General features: G+C 40.8%; 3 protein-coding genes and 1 non-coding gene across 4 annotated transcripts; all 4 read left to right on the top strand.

Annotated features, from left to right (window-relative positions):
• The first annotated feature begins 456 nt into the window (after positions 1–456).
• On the top strand, positions 457–539 carry Trnal-uaa (transfer RNA leucine (anticodon UAA)). Its single transcript has one exon. It is a non-coding gene; the product is annotated as a tRNA-Leu (tRNA).
• Positions 540–769: 230 nt separating this feature from the next.
• Positions 770–9,324, top strand: LOC145446914 (enoyl-CoA delta isomerase 1, mitochondrial-like). The gene is made up of 7 exons (XM_080325282.1): positions 770–964; positions 1,077–1,260; positions 1,327–1,484; positions 2,116–2,271; positions 5,667–5,785; positions 6,653–7,073; positions 9,195–9,324. The coding sequence occupies exons 1-6, from the start codon at positions 838–840 to the stop codon at positions 6,782–6,784; spliced, it is 876 nt and encodes a 291-aa protein (XP_080181408.1). The 5' UTR covers positions 770–837; the 3' UTR covers positions 6,785–7,073; positions 9,195–9,324.
• A 4,293-nt stretch (positions 9,325–13,617) lies between these two features.
• On the top strand, positions 13,618–15,680 carry LOC145446968 (enoyl-CoA delta isomerase 1, mitochondrial-like). Its single transcript, XM_080325371.1, has 6 exons — positions 13,618–13,814; positions 13,879–14,062; positions 14,125–14,291; positions 14,358–14,513; positions 14,573–14,691; positions 15,525–15,680. The coding sequence occupies exons 1-6, from the start codon at positions 13,685–13,687 to the stop codon at positions 15,600–15,602; spliced, it is 834 nt and encodes a 277-aa protein (XP_080181497.1). The 5' UTR covers positions 13,618–13,684; the 3' UTR covers positions 15,603–15,680.
• Positions 15,681–22,197: 6,517 nt separating this feature from the next.
• Positions 22,198–26,588, top strand: LOC145446842 (actinia tenebrosa protease inhibitors-like). The gene is made up of 8 exons (XM_080325214.1): positions 22,198–22,353; positions 22,412–22,536; positions 22,693–22,880; positions 23,073–23,164; positions 24,285–24,467; positions 24,532–24,711; positions 24,776–24,908; positions 25,579–26,588. The coding sequence occupies exons 1-8, from the start codon at positions 22,233–22,235 to the stop codon at positions 25,973–25,975; spliced, it is 1,419 nt and encodes a 472-aa protein (XP_080181340.1). The 5' UTR covers positions 22,198–22,232; the 3' UTR covers positions 25,976–26,588.
• Positions 26,589–27,280: the final 692 nt, after the last annotated feature.

Raw genomic sequence — 27,280 nt, 5'->3', positions numbered from 1 at the left:
ACTCGAGTCCAAGTCGAGTCAATATACAGATATACAGATATATATATCATTGGACTACTCCAAGTCGTTTCGACACCTTTCTATCTTTTCATGGTATCGCATTTTTTGTGCTGTATTGAACTGATTAAAATAGCTAATAATCCGAACTGAAACCGAATTAGGATTAGGATATGAATATACAAAATTTCTGGATTAGGACCAGGATTAGGATTTGAAGCTTTGGATTGGATTAGGACATAGAAATTTTAAATCCGCTCAACTCTTCTGCAAGATAGGAAAATAAATTATTAGATTGGTGGTCACAAACCTGTCCTAGGAGAAATTTCCTCAAGTAAATGAGTATGATGAGGAGTTAATGATGGTAAAATACCTCATGAAATAACCAAAATATGAATCTGATAACATAATTTTTTCGACCTAGAATTATATATATTTCTAGATCCCGAACGTCAGTCAACTGGGTTGGCCGAGTGGTTAAGGCGTTGGACTTAAGTTCCAATGGACAGATGTCCGCGTGGGTTCGAACCCCACACCCAGTATTCTTTTTCTTTTGATTTCGTATATGAAGGCCCTGCTGTCCGAATCTCTGTCATATCTAATGAAAAGTACTAGTACTATGATAAAGGTTCATCTGCTATAGTTCCACGTACGCCTTCTGTCAGTAACAGATTTTGATGGAATTTAGTCGTTAGTCTTTATTCATGCATGTCTCTAGTTATATGCGGTATCTAAATCTGATGATGTTTGCACTCGGGGATATTGCTTTTTAGGGAGGTTATAGCATATTTTTTTGTTCTTTCGAAGCAGGTTTATGGTAATTTTCATTATTGCTATTGCATGATGAGTCTCGTTTCCTTTGCTGCCAGCAGGGCAGCGCGGCAGCTGATACACCGCCGATCTCTCAGCAAAAGATATTTCAGCTCCTATCATGAAAAGATTTTGACAGATATCAACCCTGAAACAGGTGAGTGAAATTATGCGTGACATGCCTTAACTGCTGAATGTTGGAATATTGTTCTGCTGTCATCCCAGCATTAATGAGATTCTTCGATGATGGGTCGTTTCTCTTACTTAAGGTATTTGCAAAATGACTCTGAACGGCGGTCCGGCGAATATTCTCGACAGCGAAATGTTAGAGGCTGCAGTGAAAGCGATAAAATTTGCTGAAACTTCAAAAGAAGTGCGGGGGATCATGCTCACATCAAATTTTGACGGAAAGGTATTCTGCGCAGGTTTGAACATAATGGATTTATACCAGAAGTAGGTAATAACTGTCAATACTGTATTTGTTTCATCCTTTTAATTTGCAATTATCTACATTTATAGATCTCACGAGCATGTTTTCAACTACTGGACCAGAGTGCAGGATTGGTATTTGTCGTGGTATGGGTGCAGCAAACCAACTGTGGCGGCTATTAATGGTCATGCAGTTGCAGGAGGTTGCGCTTGGACACTCATGTGCGATTATCGCATTATGCAAGCAGGTATTTGAAAATAGACCAGCTGCTGGGAACCTGCTGGTCCCCTTGCAGTTTTAACTTTGCTCTGATTACAATCTTGGAAGAGTATGCGACTTGACATCAAAAAGTAAAACGACTTCACATATCTGTGTAATTTATGGTTAATAGGCCTACTTACATTCAAATTTCATTCAATCCTGGTATCTGGTTAAACATGCCACATGCTCAGTTCTTCATCCTTTTGCTATATGTTTGATATAACTGCCTCTTGATATCCTCTTCTGGCAGTGACAAATCGTTTACCCTGTGGTGTTATTTCTCTTCTGATTTCGGAGCAATTAGTTCTCTTTGTAGGGACATACGTATGTGAGCAATTTTTGCCTCCTGTAATCTTAAACATATCACCCAGAGAAACGGCCATCTTGCCCAAAGTTGTCTACCATTTTATTACTTAACCACCTGTGTAGGCTATTTGTTGATATATTATTGGATTAATTCATTAAAAGATAATGTTGTGCAATTCATATATGTGCGCCACTCCTGATTTAGTCCCTACGCAAACAATAAACTTCATAGTAAAATGATCATTAGACTGGGAATTGGGTTTTGCATCTGTTATTTTATTTCCAGATCGAATTGCATGTATCATTGACAGGCACAGGAAGAAAGATTGGTCTCAATGAAACACGTCTTGGTCTTATGGCTCCTTTTTTCCTGGTCGACCTTATCACTGCTACATTAAATCACCGACCATCTGAGCTGATTCTATTGCAAGGAATGCTGTTGGAATCTGAGGATGCGTTAAAGATAGGTAGGTACTGGTATAGTGTATTGAACAGTGCGGAATGGCATTTACATAGCCACCGCGTCAAAATTGAAACTATGAATCACGTTTGACTATACGGTAGGATTCTAAAAATCCTGAATATGTATCAATCTACATGTCGTTATGTCGGCGGGTCTCGAACTATTTTCGTTGACTGCGCCCTTTCAAAACTTCTCTACACATCCAATGGATTAAATTTTCTAAATTGTACACCAAGTTGTACACTGCACATTAGAGCTGTTCAAGAATGATTTTTTTTTTTTCAAATTGTACTGGCTACTTGTTAAAATTGTTAGACTACCGTACCTAAAAAACGCTATACACCAATTTTGGTGCAATTCCAACATATAGAAACATTGCTATAAGAGAAAAAAGTTTTGGATTTATTTACTATAAATGAATATGAATTTTTTTTCAATTTTACTGACTGCCCCAGGAGATGAAAAAAACGATGCACAACAAATTCAGCTGGATTTGGAAAATATAGTATTTAGCCTTAGGTGGCAAATTCTTCAATAATTTAATACAGTGGGTCTTAACCTTGCCTCCAGCGCCCCCCAAGGGGCGCTGGGCTCAGGGGGGCGGTATGGGGGGCGCTGGAGAAAAATGGCTTCGCAGTAGATGATGTGGTGGTAGTACATATCCCGAATGAGTATTCAGAGCAAATTAACACCGAAAACTTCGACATATAGGTTTAATTGTCCATGGGCGCCTAAATGACTGGCACCGAATGTTCCTAGAAGACGAATTCCATCTGACAGGGAAAAATTACATGCCAGTGAAGAAATCCCAATTTGAAATCGTTTGCGTCTTTTAGTTTAGTACGATTGGGCGACAGGGATATCTAAAGCTAGATATTCCTGTTGGGCGATATCCCTGTTGTGCGATTCTATATTTTTTGATATAGCAGACAGGAGGTCACGAAATAACATCATGCAACGAAGTCATACCAACGGGTTCGCCCGCCCAAATATGTTTAATTATTAGTTACGGCCCTACTGTTTCCAAGACACCTCACAATGTTCGCTCTACGTTTGACGAGTCTGCGCACACTCAACAACTCACTGCACAGACCCTTGGACAACAGTGCGTAACGACTAAAAAAAGTCATAACTTCGGATTTGTTGTGCGCAACGTAGATTTTCTGTGCGCAGAGACTGTGTCACTGTGTGTCAGCACTGCGCACGTGCGCACTGCGCAGCTTAGAAGGAACATTACACCTCACTCAGCTCTAACGGTAAATCTGGTAACGTGAGCAGAGAGGACAAGAAATTGATTGCAATATATATGCAATTCCTGATCTTACTGACCGATTTTATCATGAATTATCGCAAGTTTTCGCGCTTCGCACTGGCTCGCTAAACAGTACAGCTGATTTCGTGTGGCTTAAAGCGAACAACGTGATGGGGGGCGGTCGGTTTATCACCCTATGGAAGCCCAAGACCCAAGTTTTTTCGGGGGGCCTGACGAAGTTTCGTTCCTGCCAACGGGTATACGCCCGAAGATGTATAATTATTATTGAGGGGTCCTACCTTTTCAATCACACATCACTCAGCTCTACCTGTAAATCTGTTTACGTGAGCAGAGAGAGGATAAAAATTGATATCAATATACATGCAATTCCCGATCATATTGACCAATTCAATCATTAATTATTGAAATTTTTCGCGCTTGGAAGGAAGTCTGGCTTATCACCTGATGGGGGGCCCAAGACCTACGATTCTTTGGGGGGGGGCTGACGAAGTGCTGTTACGGCCCTGGTAACGAATTAATTGTACGCCCGAATATGTTTAATTAATAATTACGTGCCCTTTATTTACCCATACAACAGCTCACTCAGCGCTACTGGTACCGTAAATCTGATTACGTGGGCTGAGAGGATAAAAAGTTTATAGCGACTTATATATGTAATTACCACCTATTCATTCATGCATTATAGAAAATTTTGGTACCTTAGGGCGACCAGGCCGCACAAACTTTGCCTACCATCGAAATCACGCTACGGCGTTCTTGGGGGCGAAGCCTTCAGAAGTTTGGTTTATCATGCTATGGTTGCGCAAGGCAATCGTTTTTAGGGGGGTTGACGAAGTGCTGTTACTGCCCTCCCTCTTAGTCATTGTCTTTATTACATTACTTACAATATGAGGTTGGGGGGCGCTGGAGCACGATAATTTTTGAAAGGGGGCGCTGGAGGAAAAAAGGTTAAGAACCACTGATTTAATAGGTCTGCCCACCATAATAGGCCTACTATGATTTAAAATCTCAAATTTTGGGCATCAATAAATTTGTTTCTACTGGTTTGAATTGAGTCGAATTTGTTGTGCATCGTATTTTTTCAGACAATCTAACAATTTCTTGGGGTAGCTAGCTAGCTACCCAGTAAAATTAGAATAAAATTATTTGTATTTTTATTAAATAAATTTCAAACTTTTTCTCTTATAGCAATGCCACTATAGGTTGGAATTGAGCCAAAATTAGTGTACAGCGGTTTTTAGGTCTAACAATTCTATTAAGCGGCCAGTACAATTTGAGAAAAAACGTTACTTTTGGACAGCTCTACTGTACATTGGTACACTCGTACACACATACATATACATAGCCTGCATATTAGGGATGGTGCAAACGCTCTGTGAGGTTTGTGTTTGGTATGCAAAGCTCAATATTTTAGAGGCTCGCATTCACATACTAAACTTAAAAGGTTCTAGGACAGCTGTTCTGAAACCAGTGTTCTATGGAACAAAACATACCTATCGTTTCCGATGATACGGCTGTTTTAGCCAATCAGTAGGCGAATTGGGTGTGTTGTGGTGGTATTTCGTGCGCAGTGGTGTATGCAAGGGAGTTAGCGGTTCGAAATTGACCCCCAATCATTCTGAAATGCCAATTCCACCTCCAATATATATATAAGCTCATTTGTAATTAAATGCTTGGTAGTGCGCTTCTGCGAACAGCACGATGACACTTTCTGAAGTGAAGCCTCTCATTTCTGAACTGGTGTCTGAAAGGGAACAGCTGAGGCCTCGCTGATTTTCAATGAATATTAAATTTAATGTTTTTGTTTTGTGTGTAAATTTTATTTTGTTGGTTTTGTTCCTATAACGCTATGCTTATGCGCGGTCCATGTTGTGCACCAGTAAGGCAGTAATGTATAATGATGTATTAGATTTGTAGTTAGATGTGTATTTTGGTGGATTTCAGCGAAAATTTGGGGTACTGCGAAGGCTTGCATATTAGAATGATCGCAGGGTTGTAAAGGTTAAGAACAACCCCCCCCCCTGAAACCGTAGCTTCTCTGAGCAGTCTCGGTTCGAATTATATTCGACTAATTGACTCAGTTTGCCAACTCTGGTAACTGTATCGGTTCTATTTTTGCTTAACAGGACTTGTTGATGACACTGCTAATCTTGACGAACTCGCAAAGAAAGCAACAAAACAGTTGAATTCTTTCATGTCAATACCGCCTCAGGCTTACAGTTTGACCAAATTACTACTCAGAGAGGTAAGTGTCCAACTGTCCATTGCATGGTGCACTCAACGCAGAGGTTGTCAAAGCACTAAGCAGCTGACAATGATACTCGGGGTACCAGTAGAAGTAACACTTCGAATTTCTACTTACCGTAATTACAAATCAGAGTAGAGATTATCGAGGCACGTCAAAACTATTTTCAATGGAAGCAGAAAATATGGGTTATCATTTCTCCTCGAGTGGAAGTAGAATTAATACTGTAAATTTCTATTCAATTACAAGCAGAAGTAGCATATTACAAAACATGACGAAACTGCAAGTAGTTCCAGAAGGTAAGACGTCTCAAATGTTCTCAAGTAATTTCATAAAGAAAGATTTGGTTCCGTCGTCGCATACTTTATTAGTCAATCAGAGGTGACTACTTTTGATTCGAAAGATTTTGCACATGACACTTGGAAGCTAACACAAAAGGTCTAGTGACAATGTGAATAGGTACACTTTTCGAAAAAGCAAACGTATCCACGATGCAGGAACTATTTCTTTCGCTTTTCACGAAAATTTCACCCGTAAAAATGAGTAAAACCTATCCTAACACTACTCACTACTCTTACAAAATATGAAGTTTGAAAGTAAGTAGTTTTGCTTTAATAATCGTTAAGTAGAAGTTGTGTAACAGCACATCAACTTGAGTACTCCGAAAAGTACTTCATTACTGTCAACCTCTGTAAAAGGGATGCGAATATATCCAAACGCTACTTTCATCTTGACACAATTAGAATTTTGAGGACTAGTCCCACTTCAGAACTCGTGAAAATAAAATCAGTCTAATATCGCACCCAGTTGAGTTTGTAGTGGAAGTAGGCATGCAGCAAACATTGTTCCTATTCATATTTGCCATAGAAAAATCTCAAAAAAGTACCGGGCATCAGAGAAGAGGATGCAAAGAACATCGCGGATTTTGTCACAAGTCACAAGGTGCAAGAGAGACTGAGAAAGTATATAAGTGCTTTGAAGTCAAGGAAGGAAGCGTAGTGGATGATTTACATAAAGATGGCTTCGATTCTATGTTTGTGCAATCCCAGATTTAGCACATTTCCATAGTGATTTTTGGAAAAAGCAATGGCTATGCAACCAGTCAGTATTCACTTTCTAACTTTCCATCCGCGGCTGTGTGTCATCAATCGTTTGTAGTAGGTATACGATGCTTATTTAAGGACGAATCCAAAAGTGAATGCTTTTCGGATTCGAAGTACGTGTAACCATATTCTCACGGAAAATGTGCGAAGTATGTGAGTTCAGCTAGCGATCGTCAGATCATAGTGTCCTATATGGTGTCGACACAAGCAAATCGCACGGTGCAATGAAATTGTATCACGTCACAGTTTCCATTTGGCTACAGGCAATTTGACGGTGATTTTTGACCGGCTTGCCAAGCATTAAATTTGATGAATCGGATATCAATCGAAAGCTGACTCTGCACTGATTACGAAAATATAAATTTTATTCCGCTCGCGGCCCTGGAACCCCCACAATCAGCCCCCAATTATTCATTGTTGAGTAGATTGGCAGTGTGACGCAACAATGCTGTCTGGCGAAACGAGAGACTAGCTCAAGAGCAAGGATGCGGCCGAGCGGCGAGAGTGGGATCAGCTGACGTCGCGGCAATAGCAATGTGCAACCGCGCCACAGAGAAACGCTGCGCTGTTGATACTTTTTCTATGCGTTTCGGTACAAGCGAGCACACACCAGCCTTTCCTTGACTTGTAAGGCTAGAACTGGGTCCACAGATTGTATTTGGTCCCTACCAATTTTCGCGCAATATCTTTCAGCTGATAAAGATATGTAGGCTACGTCTAAGTAGTCTACATTAGATATGTCAGATTATTATGATATCGATTGCCTTGGCCCGCCTGTTGCGTAGGGCTCCAGAGACACGTCGCGCTGTTGATGGCGGGTGTCGATACTTTCTATAGTCGCTTTTATGGTTAAAGTGTGAACAAGGAGCATTGAGCATGAGCATACGTTACAATAAGCTTTTATTTGATCCGTATGGGTAGGACTTGGTCCGCGAATGCAGCAGGTAAAATGTTGATTGTAGAATAAAGTTTAACAGCAGGAGTGTCGACTTAAACTGGTATCGCTGTCCGGATTCAATCCGTTACTAGAAAGCTTGCGGGCCATACCTGCCAAATGATTCCAAAATTTTAGCACCAAATTCATACCTTTGTTTTTCACTGGAATATATCTGATATCACTATAAACGTTGACGTTGGAATTTGGTTTAGCATTTTTCAATCACCAAATAGTTTTTTTGAATGCCGGGGACCATTTGCGTCAAAAGTAATACAGTGGTATCACAGATATTTGAATTATATTCATTCTGTAGCCTGTATATATATTCCTAATGTAACTTACGTAAAACGGATTTGCAGTATTTTTTTCGCATCTGTGAATAACTGAATGTCCATTGTCCATTCGGCCCAACAGAGTTTGCACTTTTTCGCCTTCTCGGAATTTGGCAAGGTCACCGACGTGGTGCTTATGGGGACTAGAGTGAAAACTCAACACTGTAGTTGTATTACTACAATATGATGTATTTACATTATCTAAATTTGCTGTCTTGAGTGAATCTTATTACTTGAAAGTATATTTTTCTTACTAGAAATATCTCTAACAGCTGAAGGATTGCGCGAAAATTGGTAGGGACCAAATACATTCTGTGGACCCAGTTCTACCATTACAAGTCAAGGAAAGGCTGGTGTGTGCTCGCTTTTAGCGAAGCGCATAGAAAAAGTATCCACAGCGCCACGCATCTCGGGAGCCCTACGCAACAAGCGGGCTAAGGCAATCGATATCATAATAATCTGACATATCCAATGTAGACTACTTAGACGTAGCCTACATATCTCTATCAGCTGAAAGATATTGCGCGAAAATTGGTAGGGCCCTAATACATTCCGTGGACCCAGTTCTACCCTCACAAGTCAAGGAAAGGCTGGTATGTGCTCGCTTGTACCGAAACGCATAGAAAAAGTATCAACAGCGCAGCGTTTCTCTGTGGCGCGGTTGCACATTGCTATTGCCGCGACGTCAGCTGATCCCACTCTCGCCGCTCGGCCGCATCCTTGCTCTTGAGCTAGTCTCTCGTTTCGCCAGACATCATTGTTGCGTCACACTGCCAATCTACTCGACAATGAATAATTTGGGGCAGATTGTGGGGGTTCCAGGGCCATGAGTGGAATAAAATTTATATTTTCGTAATCAGTGCAGAGTCAGCTTTCGATTGATACCCGATTCATCAAATTTAATGCTCGGCAAGTCGGTCAAAAATCACCGTCAAATTGCCTGTAGCCAAATGGAAACTGTGACGTGATACAATTTCATTGAACCGTGCGATTTGCTTGTGTCGACACCATATAGGACACTATGGTCAGATTTTAAGTTGCGACATCTTGCGGTACTCGTGTTATTTCTGCTTCCCTGCTTTTTGGCAGATGCAAGTATGCCTATATTTTCATTTTATCTCTATCTTGTGGCGTTTTGAAATCATTAAATTGATAAACTGAATTGAATTGAGCTGGTGTCGTTGAACGGTGAATTCGTCGATGGGAGCATGAAGAAAGCGTTTGATTTCATTCCAGTTGAGCTCCGTGGCAGTAATCTTCATGTGCTCCAGTGCTGCGTTACGACTATTGCATGTTGTCTCGCGGTTCTTATCGTTGTTGGCTAACTGCGTGCTTTGGTGCCGATGATGGTTTGTCGCGTGTGCCATGGCCTACTATTTAGTAGGCCATGCGTGTGCCAAAGCAAATATTCGTTCATAGCCTTCGCGATTGGCAGTTCCGATTTGTTGTATTAACGTTAACGATGACCTCGCTCTTTGGTGCAACGCGGTCAAAGCGACTGTTCCTAATGAGCTGAGGATTTTAAGTCACTGTGTCGTTGGTTACGCGTGATTGTTGCGTCAAACGGTTTGAAGTGTGGTACGTGGTGGATGCCATGATAAATCACGACCTAGCAGAGGTGGTCAGCATTGTACTTCTACTTTTTCAAAGTATTCAAGTAGTTTTTGCTACTTATTCAAGTGATCATCAACTTCACACGTTTCAATTTTGTACAGTAGTAGATTTGGGACATGCTTTCATAACATTTATGAGTGCAATTGTCAGGATAACAAGGCGAAAGAATTCCTTCATCATTTGTGCGATAACTAAATATACAGTATTTCCGAAGATAGCACCTATTTGTGGTCATTTTGCTTTGGTCGCGAGGACACATCATGCAATTTAAAAAGTGGCCACCTGCTGAACGTATGCAACCCATCTAAATCCATATCAACTTTTTTAAAGTACTCGCGAATTGTTGAGGTCTTCATTTTTTACTTCTACTTGAACTATAGTTTTGACATTTCTTTCAAATTGCCACCTCCGTAATTGAGTATTAATTTGCGGTGGTGCATCTACTTGAGTAGCTACTCCGACTACTTTGATTACCTCTGCAACCTAGTAGCCGGAACCAAACTCAACTATTGACTTGAATGGTATGACGTCATTCAAAGCGTGATCATGATAAAGTGTTCACTCGCTCAATTTTATTTCGTTGCTGTTCGTGGAGCATCTATGATCATTCTGATTCCCATCTGTCGTGTATTCGCATTATTATGACATTCACCGACAGAAATGAACGTTCATGAATCTGATGTCATTTGCGTCCTGGTAGGCTTCAATTCTTCGCGATACGGTGAGGTAGGCTAGAGCACCGGAACCGTATAACATATATTCCGATTCTATATTCGTTTTGCATTGCGACTCCGGTGAAATATAAAAATCGACGACTAGAATTTATGTGAGAATGATGGAGTTGGTTTTTGGTGTTGAACAAGCAAGTTTTATCGTCGGCTCAGGGGAGATAGCCTAGCGGTGAGCGTCGGTGCCGTCCAAGCAGCAGGCGGCCCGCACCCTACATTCAGTTCCCGCCGTCTGATGTTATTCTGGGCTCCGTGTTGTTGTTCTCAAGGCGACAAAATAAGAACCGATAACGAAAGAAAAAGAGCAAGAAATAGCTTCTAAAAAGGATCGACGAAAAAAGAATAGCGTCGAAAAAGACTTGTGACATCGGGCACTAATCAGTTTAATGTAGGCCTTGTAGGGACATGAAATCGCGCGAAGCGCGACGAAAATGTTCAAGATGACTGAATCTCCAACAAACAACCAACGGATATGTATCGAAGTACCGAAAATCTACATCAAATCCACTTCAGTCCGAGTTTAATGCAGACCCTTTTCAGGGGCATACGACGAATGACACTGCCGTATTACTTGGTACTTCAGCATTAATTTCCATTGATTATAATCGAAATTATTTTCGTTGCTGTTGGCCGGTGGTTGTCATAGCCTGGGGACAAATCCGCCGTTTCCCTCCCATTTTCGACTTGTACATTGTGACTCCATACGTGCCACTGCATCTCATCCGAGTCGAAGGAAAAGCTTTATATAGCCTATACGTATATTTCGATAATATGACTAGGCCTATGTTTTTGAATTTATGAACATTGAACATAACAAATACAACTAAACTTTATTTACTAATTCTACACTGCAAATATTCAAAAAAGCTCTGTGGCCCACCTCAAATTGCTCCTGTGGCCCACTAGTGGGTCATGGCCTACCCTTTGAGAACCTCTGGGCTAGACTCTACAAATTGATACCAGCAACGAAATTGTGAAATGAATTATATAATGACGTGACAATGTTATGTTACCGAAATTTGAATGGACTTTAGAAGAACGTCCTCTTCCTTTCTGGGCAGAGATGGCCAGTTTGGGACCACTTCTACTTTTTCAAGTTTAAGCGATTAGTCCTATGAACGGAGAGGGGCGTAATGCAGGAGTGAATAGTATTAAATAGGCTGCATGCGTTCTACAATCCGCTGTGAACTGGTGGCGCTAGTGTTTGCTAATGAGCATAGCGCAAATAGATTCTGTTTACTTGGGGCGACGCGTATTCATCAAATTCGCCTATTCTCAGAAGCGTGAATATTGGAAATGTTATGCAGAGATAGACAACCTCGTCGACTGGACCCACTTCACAGCTGCAGCGATACGAACCGATGGCGTATCGGGGGCTAGTTTCGTTAGAAAGTTTGCCTGGCCGTATTTTGCAAACATCACCGCGTTACGTAACGCCTTACACTAACACCTATCGCACGAAGACAGTAAGGATATGCTGATTGACCATCCGATGGTCTGAGCTGGACTATGAAAAATTTATGCAAATTTCTACTCTCGTCACCAGCCATGACCAAGTCGCAGTCGGCAAATCCAACGCAAAAGTCAGTCTAGGGCAGTACTGTCAAACATACGGACCGCGAAGCAATTCTGAGCAAATGCAAAAACGCTTGTATTGTCCAGCACATTTCTAACAAAAGTTGAGATTTCAATTTAAAAATATTTCGACGTAAATAAACCCAGCAAATGTCGAACATGTTCAGAGGCCAGATTATAATCATCCGGCGGTACTTTTCAGTATTCACTGCAGTCACCGCTAGGTGACATTGACACTGCATTCTGGGAAGGCAGAAAAGGACTCACCGAGTTCAGAATTTTTTGGAAAATATGAAGCAAAAAATTGTATTTGCAGACACGAAAACGCACGTGCGTTATGTAACATCCACCGTGGCGCACTGGTAAATAGTTATGCCTGACAGAACCGTTGTAATTTACAGTGCTCATGATCGCTCTAACTTTATATTTGGCGCTTCCTTGGTTGTTCCTTCTTCCATTGAACAATCAACATTAGCAATGTGAATCTGCTGCAATTATATTGAATGTTTGATAAATGGAATTCGATTCCTTCACGCCTGTGTTTAGGTATAGATAACTAACCTTCCGATAGATACGCAACAGCCGTCGTCACGCTCTCTTGCCCGGAGGAAATTACTAAAGTTGATCTTATTTGAAAGCTACTGTCGCGATTATTCTGAAAATATACATTAAAAGTTCATTAAGGAAATGGAACCAGCTCGAAATAGCCTTTAAAGTCTGAAAATCGGCATTGTTGCTAACGATGGCAGAGACGCAGCACAATGACCATAACAATGGGCCTTGCATGGTTGCGATTGTTTACAACAATCCAGATTTTCAGACTTTAAGGTGAATTTTGAGTGGGTTCCGCTGCCCTGATCAGATTTGAATGTATATTTTCGAAATCAGTGCGACAGTAGCTTTCAAATAAGATCAACTTTATTCAATTTGAGCGCTCAGGTCATCAGCTATGGGATTAGCAATTATGCTGCATTCAGATTGCTGAGCAGTAATTTCCTCCGGGCAAGCAAGCGTGACGACGGGTGTTGCGTATCTATCCGTAGGTCAGTTATCTATAGTTTAGAAAAGCTCAACTGCCCATTGTGCTCTTCGACAATGAGCGAAATTTAATAAACGATTGTGATATGCCAAAGAAAAAAGACCTTCAAAATAATGTCAGTCAATGATGATACAGATACATGCTGGAGTAAAATATGTTATTATGAAGAAAAAACACAATATAAACCAATTATATACATAATATATAATATTAGCCGTATGCAGAATGTTTTCGAGAAGGGATTGCTGCGACGCGATCACGCTGCAACGAAAGAATGCACTCGCCAATTCATCAAGTGTTTGTACACTACATCATTTGATGTCATCCACAAATGTTTACTCTGACAGCACGTTGATTATGGGCGTACGCTAGATACCGACTGGATTTCCAGTAAACCTATTGCGATTTACCTATTGCGAGGATGTGACCATTTCCAGTAAATTCGTCCCCATACTTACACAATACATTTTACACGAATCAAGCCTATCCTATATATAACGACAGAATTTTACCCTGCCATCATACTTGCATCGATCCTTGTTCTATTTGGAAGGGCAAATCAGAAGAGAAGATGATGAACAAAGTTATCAACTCGTTTCTAAGGCAATCTCATCGGTCATATTCGAGCATAGCTGCGGCTGCAATACAAAAACCGATGGCTGGCGGGGATCTTATTGCCGTGGATTTCGAAGCTAACACAGGTTGGCTTTGTTATGATCATATGTATATCGAGACGTTTTCACAAAAACCCTCTCCAATTGCTAGGAATCGCAACTATGTTTTTGAATAAACCACCTGCTAATGACATGGATGTCGACATGCTTGACGAAGCCACAAACGCCATCAAGGACGCTCAAAAGAACAGTCGAGTAAAGGGGATAATTCTAACATCGATTCTAGATTGGGGAGTGTTTACACACGGAATTAATATCATGGACGTCTACAAAAGGTTTAAATGATGTCCAACTCTTGTTGGCATAATAATATCTGTAACGTTCCTGAATCTTTCAGCAATAAGCGCAATGATAGTTACCTATCTGAACTCTGGGATCATTTCCACGATTGGTTCGTTGCCTGGTACGGCTGTGATAAACCAGTTGTCGCCGCAATAAACGGAAACGCTTCTTCTACGGGGTGCATTTGGGCGCTTATGTGTGATTATCGTGTGATGCTGGCAGGTATTTTAAGAAGATCATTAATTGCCGCTGAAAATATGAGATAACAAGTATATGTTATCGGTTTAGACCAAAAAACCAAAATCGGCATAAATGACACGCAGATGGGCATCGCACCAGCGCCATTTGTCGTCGACCTAGTACGATCTGTTTCCGGAAGCCGTCACGCAGAAGAAATTACGTTAGGTGGCCGACTGTTGGACGCGGAAGACGCGTTGAGAACAGGTTTGTTGATAGACGCTTTCGACTCTGCGAGCCGCTTGCGAAATATTTACCTTTTGCAGGCTTAGTAAACGAAATCACGCCTAAAGATTATTTGGTGGCCAGAGCACGACATCAACTTCAACAGCTGATAGAGATTCCGCCCGAAGCCTACGGCGCCACGAAACTTCGTTTGAGAGAGGTGAGCACTGAGCAGTGAGCACTGAGCATCGAGTAATGAGCTGAGGCCCGTTGAGACTGGTCGGTCACAGTGGTTACGTCAAGCAACCGAAATCATCCGCTGCGCTAATGACAAGGCATCCCAATTTTTTACTTGGTATGGCCAATGGCCTCCAGACTAATGTAATTATTAGTTGATTGTTAATAATAAATACCGCTCGGCATCAGGGTATTTATTGATGATTCCACACCTAGGCCTACCAATGACCCGTAAAGGACGGGAGTGCTGCTTGAAAGAGAGTTTTCTCTGCAGAGACGGTTACCCAACGCATTCAAACCTGTTGGTTTGCAGTAATGGGCTTGATCACTTGTCGTGGCCTCGTGGTAACCGTGAATGCAATTTAAACGATGTAGTTGGTTGGTCATGGTCATGGTCACGGTCACGGACCTCGTAGCGTAGGCCTACATGGTGTACCGACTGATGTGGAACTATAGTGGAAGGACTGAAAGCTATATCCGCGACCCCGGCTGTTGTAGTCTATCGGTGCCATATGGAATAACCAGTGGTTGGATTCCGTCAGATCACACCGGTTCTGTAGCACCACTTCTCGAAATTGTATGAGATCAGCGAACCGGTTGGTTAACATTACTATGGCTACTGGTTACCAGCAATGACTTTTTGATCACCGGATATAATCACTTCAGGAGAGTTCAAGATATATACTGATACACCTATAGGCCTCTATGCTGAACGATATTCATAGGCATTTACGTACATTTAAACTACATTTACGTTGTTTGAAAATGCCCCTAAAGCATATTCTCAAATCCAACACATGCCGCGTTATTTTTCAGCCTCTATTGAGAAATATCACGGCAAAGAAGGAATCCGATCCAGAATATTATCAACAACCTCTCACTCACCTATCGTAAAGATCATCGTATATTCTTTTTTTATTGTTTGCATTTTTAATGGAGATATTTTATAAATAAATATGAAAAATCTTACAATTGTATGGTACAAGACGTTAACGATTTAGCATAGATAAAACAGAAGGTATATTAGGCGGTAAGTTCAACGTGGATCTTTCCAACTGTTATGTGATGAACAAAGATAAGTAATCATTATTTGTTGAGTTGAGACGTATGTGGTTCAGTCAAATAAGAGCGTATGTGGCAATGATTCGCATCAGACTACGTTGGGAAGTTGGCAAGTCTACAAAAATAAAGTGACAGGACTATTCGACGCTGGCCGTTTCATCGCCAGGTCAAATGCAGACCACAGGTTTCGGCCTACATGTGAGGGTTATTTTCAGCCAAGATCTTTACAGGGATGCTATTTTGGCCCAACTAGACGCAGTATTGCATTTAAAACAACTGGTGCTTTAAAACATTTTGCATTTTGTTCAAAACATGTTTTCAAAATGCCATTCAAATTTTTTAAATAATTTTTCAAATTAATTATCCTATAATTGTGTAAATCGTGTAACTACTTCCGAGAGAACGTGCAGTATGAGCCTGCAGACAATTTCACGGATATCCCTGGGACGATTTGCACCCGATAGAGGATAGACGTATACGATATGAATGGTTAGAAGAGAACCCTCAAAGTCGTCGTCAGTTCAACAGTCATGGCACGTAGATATAGATGATCATTGGTTCGGAATGTATGTATTGATGATGATGACCGGCCGACCGGAAAAACACTGCATAACGATCTCGGAAGCCTTTTCCGCCCAATGAGCCATATTTACCCTATATTTTCAATTGTCACTGTCAATCATCTGTGACTTCACAATTGAATATTCGTGACGTCATGGCTAGAAAAACAAGAACAAAAAATAAATTAAAAAACTGGATCAAACAAGGGCCATGTTTTAAACACGTGTATTTTAGATTGATCAAACGCAACCATTATTTATACGGGGTCAGGTCCAGACCAGACAGACCAGCGGTCTGTTACAGTGTATAAGTTGTAGTTATTATTCTGACCAGCTGGTACCTCGTTATATTTAAGTAATGGAATTCCGTTTGTCATTACTGTCAAAAGAAACGCCGGTTAAAATTGTGTGGTACATATAGCTAGCTACAGCCCTATTGCATGGTCGAAACACACGTTGCAGTTGAGTAAACGCAAGGAACAGAATGAACGTTGGATCGAAACATATGTCAAAACATATTCAAATTGCCGTTGCCGAGTTTGTAATAGGTATTGAACTGATTACATAGGCTGATGTAGTCAATTAATCCTAAGCCTCAGGTGTAACATTGTGCTAAATGGTGTCAAGCATTTTATTACTATTTAAAATACCAGACTCAGAAAATTTATCCGCCACCGGATAGTGATCATCGCTGCTCAGTGCTCATTCAGCCATCAGCTTTTCACTAGGAAGAACAATTAAATTCTTAAATAAATGTTATCGGAAAGCAACAGGCGGTCGTACATTGTCTCATCTCAAAGGATTTGTTTGCTGGTTTAAGGGTGTATGAAAAATCACATAAATTGAATAATACGATTTTACGGTATAAGCTCCATCTCGGTTATCCGATTGATCGGATAAGTTATTTCGATAGTGCATTGCGAATTAGCCATAGTCTATCGATATGGCGGAGTGGTCACTGGCCATGGTCAGTTACTTTCGCTGCGATGAAGTGGATATATATTACACTGCATCGTAAAGTCGTGTATCAATTTATAATGTTAATTTATTCCAGCTCAAGATTAAAGGTATACAAGGAAAATAGTGGATCTTGCAGATATTATTTGGAGTTATCGAAATCATGAGATGGCAAAAGGCTCATTCTAAATTCCTTAGTACGCGACACATCAATATTTTTTGTTCTGGACCTACCCTGACGTAAGATGTGCGATACAAAAAAATTACAGGCAGCACTAGATCAACGATGAAGTCTTCGGGGATTGCGATCGTACCTAGTGGCATTAGTTCATTGCAGACGTAGTCTCAGCATCACAAATAGTGGATGTTTGAGTCGCTAATCATCTCAACAACTGGTTTCATCATTAAGTGAGATATTACGCTTTACGCAGTTTTCAAATACGGTTTCGTAAAGTTCCGGTGACCATCACATATATACCACATGTCCATGGAATTTGCACGCTGCAACGCATAGTAACGTGCTATGAGTGATATCGCAAGTCATTTTCGAATCATGGAATTCCACGTCATCGTACACCAATGTCTGATGCCTATACGTCGACAACTAACGTCATAAGATCGCGATCCAGTTGGCTTTTGAGGTACTTCGATTGCTTGATTTGGACCGGGACCTACGATATCGGCACATCAATGGATTATTGGTATTGAACTAATAAATTCAGGACAGGTAAATCAAAGTATTCCATTCCAATCCCCTTTCAAACCAAGCTGGGAATTTCGAATGGCCCTCAAAATGTTTCGGTGCTGATTGCTGAATCGGACCACCTGCAATCTAGCATCCCCGATATCATCAAAACGTGACAATATACTTTTACTTCTCTATTCCAAGAATGCATCGAAACGTTATCGAAATCATTGCGGTATACTACTCTAGAGAATAAATCTACCTCATGGACGCTATTGCACATGACATAATTCCGTTAAAATTGCCGATGACCGTCTATGATGAACACGCGACGTTGATCACGAGAGTGCAAGTTCTACCTATCAATTATGAATTCATTACGTATCCTTTGCATGGCGGTTTTGTAAATTGCTAGTTTGCAAAAATACTCGGGTGTTCGCCGTGAGTTGAGTTGCAAGTTAGACTCTTTCGGTCTCAATTCGACTAGTTTCCATTTGAGAACAATCGGGTGTTGCGATCAAAGCTGTTTCAAATGAGCGTATGGAGAATGGGATGCGGCTGCATATGAATTACATCATTCGCTATTGAAATTTGCATCAAAAGATGCACGATATCGACGTGATTTTACCAAACGAATAAGGTCATAATAAACTACCTCAATTATGACGGCGCGTGCGCTGCATGGTGGACTTTCCTGAGCATAATAACCGGGGATGGAGAGATAAAGGTGTACGCAGACAATATTCCAATACCAATATTCTGGCAGTGTATTCTTAGCTCTTTCTCGTGCATATTAACCTATTCGATGGATATTGGAGATCTATTTGGCCACCGAATCATGGCGCAAAATTATCGCAGATGATACACTGCATGTAATCATGACTTGGAATATGGCTAAACTACAATATAAAGTCTGTACTGGTACAAATTTAGTGAATAATAAAACCATGCGCCCTTCTATCTGATGAAGACAACGTGTCTGACATTCGTATTATAAGTATCGCCATAGTAAAATGTAGCTGGGTGTGGAATATCGAGGGGGTATGACGAGTCATATTTACCAAGCTCGAACGGATTGACCGTTGCCGTAGGAAACAGTGGGAAGTGACGTGCTTGCTCCCACGCTATACTCGTATATTCCCGTCTACAGATTGGAAAGATTTTCAACAAAAATCACACGATTCAAGGGAGATCATTAGCAATTGATGTAGCGTGGGTTTCGTCACGTGTTGGGTCATATTATGGTATGGATTTGTAGATTTTTCTTGCCAAACAGCTGAATCATCGTTCATATGTCCGAGGAACTGGGGAAATAATTACTTTGTCTTCGAGCATAGCAAAATTGGTACTAAAATTAACATCCTTCTGATCGCTTTTCGCTACAGCTATGCGAATATGCTGCATTAGAGAAAGCACTTTAAGCATCGGAATCAGTGCCATTATTATCAATTCAAGACTGCATTGAAAAGAAAGGAATGTGTCAAAACGTCTTGGTAAAATCAATTAATCACACTCACATTTGCCCCACCAATATATTGTAACGAAATCGAAGAACGTGATAAAAAGGGTCACGCACGCAGCACACACTTTGAGATATATCCTACAGATTCATCGAAAAAAGGCAGGCGTCGAAAAGCATATTACAGTTACAGCAGGGGTTACGGGTGAAGTCGGTGGGTCAAAAATCGATCTGGTAATCTATATACACATGTTAGTATTTATCCTGTACACACTACCTGGATTTAGACTTGATAATTCACAGGTTCTCGTTCGCAACAGAACTGTTTCGTGATTTTTGACGGTAATATCAAATTACCATAGCGGGATGCACAAGAAAAGTAAATTCAACACATAATCAAGATAAACATCACCAATATTTTTAGTGATTCCATCGGATGATTTTTTAAGAATACCACACTAATAATATACCACACTAAATTGACTCGCTGCCATCACTATTATGTGCACTTGACCAGGAAATGAGCGGGAGTGAAATCTTATTCTTATATTCGCTTAGAGCGCCAATTTGCAAGGGCTGTTTGGGTCCAGTGGTGTTAAATTTGTCTCTGAGCTGTCCAACGATACTGGATGTGGATGCGGGTCCCTTGTGGGCTGAAAGAAACTCCAGATATATCAGAAATTCACCAACTATAGTCGTATGCGATCTTGATAGAGCATTTCATTCTAGTCACATCGTGATAAGTGATATCCTTTGAATGACATAAGTGTATAAAATATTTTATTACTGAATACACCCATTTCTTCATTAATGACGATACCATGAGATGAATTATTTACCAATCGGTTTTCTGATATGTTTTTCAACTCAAATAACTGCATGGTCATCAGCCCCACATGCGGAATTTTATCGATTACTGCGTATGTTTGGTGAAGCGTTACATAGCCTGGTGATTTACAGGTTTCGGTGTTACCCAGCTTGGTTACGTGACCATAACTTGCAGTAAATATCTTATAGGTCCGGTTCTGGCGTAATAGAAACCGATCATTTCCATTAGATTTAGATGCGGTGAGTACATTGGAAAACCTTTGGCGCTACTCAGGTATATTGAAGTCCTACTGTGATATTGTAGTCTAGTACAAAAAATGATTCCTAAGCACATGATTAAGCATCTTAGAGTCGAATTACAAATCGAAAGTGTAAAAGAAGTCGTCCGAAACGTAATTGAAAATACGAGAGGCGTTGCGGATGTACAATTTCCAAACTTCTAAAAACCACGGTCGACATTTGTTTGTGATTTACCCAACATGGCGAGCAGTAGCAAGAGTGTATCAATGCAACTTCGAAAATCTTCTACAGGATCTTGATATGTATATATGCAATTGTAGAAATTTTGTAGATTTCATATATAAAACCATGAAACCCTTTCAACTCCCAAACCTGTTTTGGCAAATATTATTGTAAACAAGACAACTCTGATATATTTACAATTTCACGTTACAGGCGTGTGTGATGCATAGGCTACCATATGTGTGATATTTCTATGACGAACTCGTAAAAATTGCCCTAATCGGCCACGTACCGATCAAAATTCAAGAATTCCAAAATAGTATCAATAGTATCAATACATATTATTTTTGTCCACCGAAAGCGACTATAGAAATATGAAAAAATCTAATAATATGACAAGTCGCCGTATGTTTGATCCAACTCAGACTGATATATTGATCAAGGGCGATACGTATCGATGAATATTCGCTTTACTTGTTTCTGTGGGATATATATAATTTGCAATGCATGACCAGAATTCTTTACGCGAGTTGAGATTATTGAAGCTCATTATGACGTATACCCTTCATGTACCGGAAAAGCAGTAATGAAACTTAGAAGTTTATAATATCGAGTTTCTGTAATCGTTTCGGTGGTACAGTTCTTATCGAAAGCACGAGTTTCGCCAGTATGAATGTATAAAACCAGTGAGCTTGCAATGCCAGCATGTAGATTAGACGAGGTAAAGGGGGATAACAGAGAAAATTGTTCCCCTCAACTCGGAATATAACATTCGAACTGCTGGCGCATTGATAAAATTCCGGCGATTACCAGTTATGACGTACCCAGGCTATTTAAACTGTTTTCATTAGTTTGCAGTAGTTTATTTCGCCTATGCGTAGATCGCAGGAGTTGACCTTAGTAACGGCACGTTTAATTCAATCACCAACCTTGACAAACTTAGGATTGTGGCGAAAAAACTGAAAGTCATCTTATCAGGGATGGCCTAATTGACAAATTTAGATATATTATTGGATGCGTACTTTAATTCTATTCGCCTACGGGCAGCGAATGTTACTGAAGTTTAGCATTTTTAACGGTAATATTAACCCTTCAATGGCAAGTTACGTCATTGCGTTTGAAATCGTCTGTCGCTGCCACACACAGTTAATAGGTTCAAGATTGAAATTTCCTATTCTGCTGTTGTTTCTTACTAAAAAGACGAGCTTTACGACTGAGAGTGAGAGCATGTGAGCCTTGTCGATAGCAGTAGACATTCGAAACGAAACTTGAATCATACCTTTTCGTTACGAAATTTCAGCATGAGTTCTGTAAAACATGACGATCTGCTCAGAATAAATATCGTTGCTGAATGAAATAGCGTAGCGTCCGATATCGCCGCAAGGGTTTCCGACCTGTACGAAACTATTTCAAGACAAGGCAAACAGTATAATAGGTAGGCATGTATTCAAGGACTTCAATCAGCAGTTATCATGCAGCCTCGACTGCCGTGTCTGTGTTGAGATAACAATATGTGTCATTTTCACAGATTACTATTAAACAAATTCTTAGGCAAACACGTTGTACAAAACCAGTCCACAATGAATAGAAGCTTTTTATACGTCCTAGCCGTTGCTATTATGGGAATCACAGGTAAGGCATTGCAATATGATTGTGTGAAATGCGAAATATAAATCCAGGATCGTAACAGGATATTCATTTGCGGAAGACGCCCATGGATGTTACGACAGGCAAAGGGAGGCTATCGACAGATATGGCCCGTCGGCCCCTTTATATTACTGGTTTCCACGATGTTTACCCGGAGGATATTTTCAGGTTTGCAGCCTTTCTTGATTGGTTGTTCCGCCGCCGAGAGCTGCTTACCCTGGTACTTATGACGCCATTCACTGTCAAGCGTTACTATAGCGGCGGTGCATTGATTGTCTTGATGAATTATAACCACTTTGACGTGTGAATTTTGTTATTTTACAGAACGTGCAGTGTAATGCATTCGACGGATGCTATTGTTCTTACATTGACACCGGGGAAAAGATACCGGGCACACTTTCCAACCTTTTCCTCAGATTTATGAGACAGAATTGCCCGTTAATTCCGGTAAAGAAGCCATCACCTTGTATGGAGCCACGGCAACAGTATCCATGCAAATCAAAATCGTCCCGGTATGTCAGCTGTAAAATTACTTTATAGTTTTGAATGTGGTGCTGTCATTTCCGTATATGCGGTGTACTATTGCATAGAAGTACCTCGGAAATAATGTTCTAGCTAAGAAACACTACAATCGCTACATCGATGTTGCGAAGTTTCGATATTGTCGACATGATCATTGCTGACGTACTTATATCTACGCACAGATTCTACTACAATTCCGCTAGCGGAGAATGTGAAATGAGTGACAGCAGTTGTCTTGGATTCGAAACAAAAGATGACTGCAGTGCATCATGTGGTAAGTCGGCCTGGATAATTACAGCTCAGTCGTATCTTCGTGACCTTCCAGGCCAAGTGCTTGCTACTTAATTCGCACTTGTTATTTCAATACCTGCGTAATAGTAGGTAATTTCAAGTCGATTAGTTCACAGCAGAATTGCCGTGTGCATTTTGATGCTGCATGTAAGTCGGAATCAGAGACGGTTAGTAAAAAAAGCACTTGTACCTTTTCGAAATACCCAAATGGGTTTTTGCCTGCTAGTACTAGTTTCTTACGTGGTTATGATTTTAGACTAATTAAACTTTTACATCACAGTTTTCATTTTTTATGGCAAAACTCGGCCTTGCATAATTACATTTCACATATTTGGAAATAGCTACTTCAATTGTAGGCCTACTTACTGCGACTATACCATACCAACGTTGACTATTTGGCAGTGGGAGCGGATCGACAAATTATCTGGTCCTACCCAATCCTATTTTTTAAAGCTCATGTCCGACACCGAGGCCGAATTCTAGAAATGACCGTGATCCGGTCCGAAAAACTACGATGATAATTATCTACTCATAATATGGTATTGAATATTGATTCAAACAATGCAAACAGGACATTAAAAACTCAAAGATCAAACCCTACCCTTATCCGAAGTAATTATGCCAACTTGAACTTAGCATATGGTTTCACTTTAACTATTGATTCGATGGTCGAAGAGGATAAGGCTGTAATATTCTTAGTAGAAAAAGTACTGATCCGGCTCCGATCCGACTCCGGCCGTATCAGAAAAAGTACTGATCCGACTCCGAACCGGCTCCGGTCAAAAATGAGAAAGTCCTGCGGGATATCCAATCCGGCTACGGTCCATGCTCCGCCCTGCTACTTTGACCACCTCTAAGTCAGAATACGTTGCGAAACATTGGTATTGAAAACAAGATCCCTCCGTGCACTCACATATCCGTACCGACTATAACCTATGGTTTCGTAATAATAGTGAGTCAAACTCGGATCTGGTCAAAACAAAACAAAATATTCTCACAACCCATATCTAATCCATATGCTCTCTACGACTGTACAAATATGCTTCACGGTGCGCCGACGCAATAATTCTCTATTCAACAACTGAGGTTCCATTTTCGTACAGTTGTCTTGAAGCGGGACAAGTGCTCCTTCCGAATGGCGCTAGGATCTTCCTGCAACCGGCGTTCGTCGGAAATCAGATGGTACCACGATTCCAAGACCGGCGCGTGCGTTCAATTCCTCTTCAGGGGTTGCGGTGGAAACTCGAATAACTACCCGGAAAAGTGGTCGTGTATGAAAAGCTGTGGTGAGTATTACGAATAGTCTTCTCAGACTCTTGTTTTCAATACAACACTATGTTTTCTTATCAGAGAACGATGACATCGTGGAACTGCTGGTGAAAGTCGAGCAGCACAAATATTTTGTCAGCCTGCCGTCTTGGGTCGTGGAAAAGAAACGATACGACAACACGACGGTGACCGCGCTTACCGTTGAGCAATTTAAAGAAATAGAAGAGTATTTGGTCAAAATATCGAAAGTCGACGAATCAGGTATGATTAATCTTATTCGCGATGTCGGCCGAATCATTTTTCAACGTTTTCGCTAATATCACAGAAGAGCTAGACAAGTCGACGTACCCCGCATATGAGAACTACAGGCCGGAACACGCTAATAAATCGATCAGCCGTGATGAGGTATGCTCGATGAAACCGGAACCTGGCCCGTGCAGAGCGCTTGTGCCCAGTTGGTATGTATGAGTTCATTCCTCACTTTCCGGTATTATCCGGTTATCATCCAGCCCGATAGGACAACATCGATAAGCAAAGGTTGTCAAAGTAGGCAACGTTGGTAATCACGTAGAAGTAGAAGTAGAAGTAACATCGTAAATTTGTAATCAAATACAAGCTGAAGTATCGATATCCAAGACATTTCAAAACTACTTCAAGTAGAAATAGAGAATGAAAATTTGAAAAGAGCTCAAGTAAGTACTTCGAAGAGGTATTCGGCTGTGGCTTCGCCTATACTTTGGTTAAAGGTGGCTCCTTTCGAAATTGTTGTGTACATCTTAACGACCAACGGAACATGATTAATGCCACTACAGGCCGGTGCAATTTTAGAAAATATATTTAGTTACCGTGATAGAGGCAAACGCGATGGGAAGATACCCTATCCCAAAAGTACTTTCTAGGTCATAAAATCCAAAGTAAAAGAAGTAGCTATTCGATTGCCAGTCAAGTATTAGTAATTGTGCTATTGGAGTGGCTTCCATCATCGTTACATTTTGAGCCCGCATCTTCATCAAACCGCGAAAAACATGATCTACCTAGCCATTTTCGGTATTCAATAATCTGGACGGAGCTTCTTCATAGCAGTCGTTAGGCTGCACGCTGTCAGTAACACGCATTACCGCTATACAGGTATTTCGACAAAGAACAATCGAAATGCGTCAGATTCAGTTACGGAGGGTGTTTCGGCAACGAAAACCGACACAAGTACGCGATATACTGCGCCACCTTCTGCAACGCAAAAATAAAGCCGTCAGAAGGTGACCTGTTCGAAGATATGCTGCATGGCGCCGGGGAAGTGGCTTTAGGGAACTTGCCGTCGGAGGATGGTGGAGATACAGAGGAAGACGGGACTGCTAGAGATCTCGACTTGTCGGGTCCAGCTCCTCCCGGAGTCGATGACAGCACCGAAGACGTCGGCGGCGAAGCAGAGATTGACTTTTCATTCGGTTTCGACGAGGACGAGGAGACAACGGCCGAAACACCAGTCACCGCGACTACCGCCGATAGTCCGATAGCTCGTTCATAATTTTATTCCATCGACGTACCAAACCGGGAATATTATTCATATACGAAGGATTTGTAACAAGCAACATGTCTCGCACACTTGTTAGGACTATTAGACGAAAATCGATAGGGTTTCTCGTAACCCGGTGCTTGGGACTGGTATCTTTCATTTTCATATAGCAGAACATAAGTGGTCTTATTATTTTCAAATCCTTAATTTTGTTGATATCACATCTAAAGACCTCGTTGATGTTTGGGTATCACTCAAATATTTATTGCTTCCTATTTAGATTCAAATTCGACATGAGTCTTGAAATCCTGTTGATACAAATTTAAATCGTGCTCATCTCTGATTCATACGCCTCTCGCCTACGAAATTTTATCATCCAAAATGATCGTCTATTAAATCATACGTCGAAAATAGTAGTATAGCCAAACCTACCCGAACATTAAGTCCCGTTTTCCACAATCCATTATTCGTTTTCTGTTATATACCATTCAAGATTTTTCAAAATAGTTCTTAGTCTATCGTTGCTGTTATTTTCTTGTTCAAATGACGAAATATTATGCACTGCCTCCGCAAGAAGGAATATTTTGGTATTACGCATAAATCTGTACTTTAGTTTTATAATTAACCTGCGCACTGTGTTGTGTCATTGGAGAAATGCCAGCAAAACTATTGTTGTTTCTATCGAACCTGGTCAGATGTGGACAGTATTTTTACAGCGCAGCGTCCCTAGTTTTCAGTTTCATTTATTTGAACAGCTTCTTAGAGGTACAGAACTTCAATATACAATTGAATAGTATATTCCTATTAAAATGAACCCGAATATTTTCGGCTGACACTCGTCAGGGGTAATCGTCAGCAACTAGTAGAGAATTCGAAAGAACAGCGTATATATCAACAATCGTAACACAAAATATGACGTCACCAGCACGAAATGTCGAATACGAGAGCTTTTAATGTACTATTTTTAGATGATACACGAACTCTTTTTGTTGACACAGCCTTGCGCTGTGTCTTCGATTAGCTAATTGGTATTCGCTACTTACAATACACTTTTCGTATCAAATTAACCATGGCTGCACTCCGGACGGATCTTGGACGCCTTGAGAAACCAAGAATTATGATCGCAACGGAATTTATTAGTACCGGTACTGCTACGAATTACCCGTAGGCTACCGAAATCTTCGCGATCTGATCACATACGCTGCTGCCACAATTCGAAGGTTTGCGTTCTATGGTGCATGGATATTGGATACAATACAAACTATACCGCTTGACCACAAACTAGGTGAACTTATTCACATTCCCCTGGTAAGCAAA

This window comes from Botryllus schlosseri, chromosome 9 (genome assembly GCF_051294905.1).
Source record: "Botryllus schlosseri isolate E-star chromosome 9, Bs_hap1, whole genome shotgun sequence".
In the NCBI taxonomy this organism is placed as follows: domain Eukaryota; kingdom Metazoa; phylum Chordata; class Ascidiacea; order Stolidobranchia; family Styelidae; genus Botryllus; species Botryllus schlosseri.
The sequence above is the reverse complement of the archived record's forward strand: the minus strand, read 5'-3'. Positions and strand labels throughout refer to the sequence as shown.

Coding starts and splice junctions, on each gene's coding strand:
- LOC145446914 (XM_080325282.1), top strand. CDS start 838: ATGATGAGTCTCGTTTCCTTTGCTGCCAGCAGGGCAGCGCGGCAGCTG. Junction 965..1,076: donor AGATATCAACCCTGAAACAG/GTGAGTGAAATT, acceptor CTCTTACTTAAG/GTATTTGCAAAATGACTCTG. Junction 2,272..5,666: donor TGAGGATGCGTTAAAGATAG/GTAGGTACTGGT, acceptor TTTGCTTAACAG/GACTTGTTGATGACACTGCT.
- LOC145446968 (XM_080325371.1), top strand. CDS start 13,685: ATGATGAACAAAGTTATCAACTCGTTTCTAAGGCAATCTCATCGGTCA. Junction 14,063..14,124: donor ATCATGGACGTCTACAAAAG/GTTTAAATGATG, acceptor TGAATCTTTCAG/CAATAAGCGCAATGATAGTT. Junction 14,514..14,572: donor GGAAGACGCGTTGAGAACAG/GTTTGTTGATAG, acceptor TACCTTTTGCAG/GCTTAGTAAACGAAATCACG.
- LOC145446842 (XM_080325214.1), top strand. CDS start 22,233: ATGTGTCATTTTCACAGATTACTATTAAACAAATTCTTAGGCAAACAC. Junction 22,537..22,692: donor TACCCGGAGGATATTTTCAG/GTTTGCAGCCTT, acceptor GTTATTTTACAG/AACGTGCAGTGTAATGCATT. Junction 23,165..24,284: donor TGACTGCAGTGCATCATGTG/GTAAGTCGGCCT, acceptor ATTTTCGTACAG/TTGTCTTGAAGCGGGACAAG.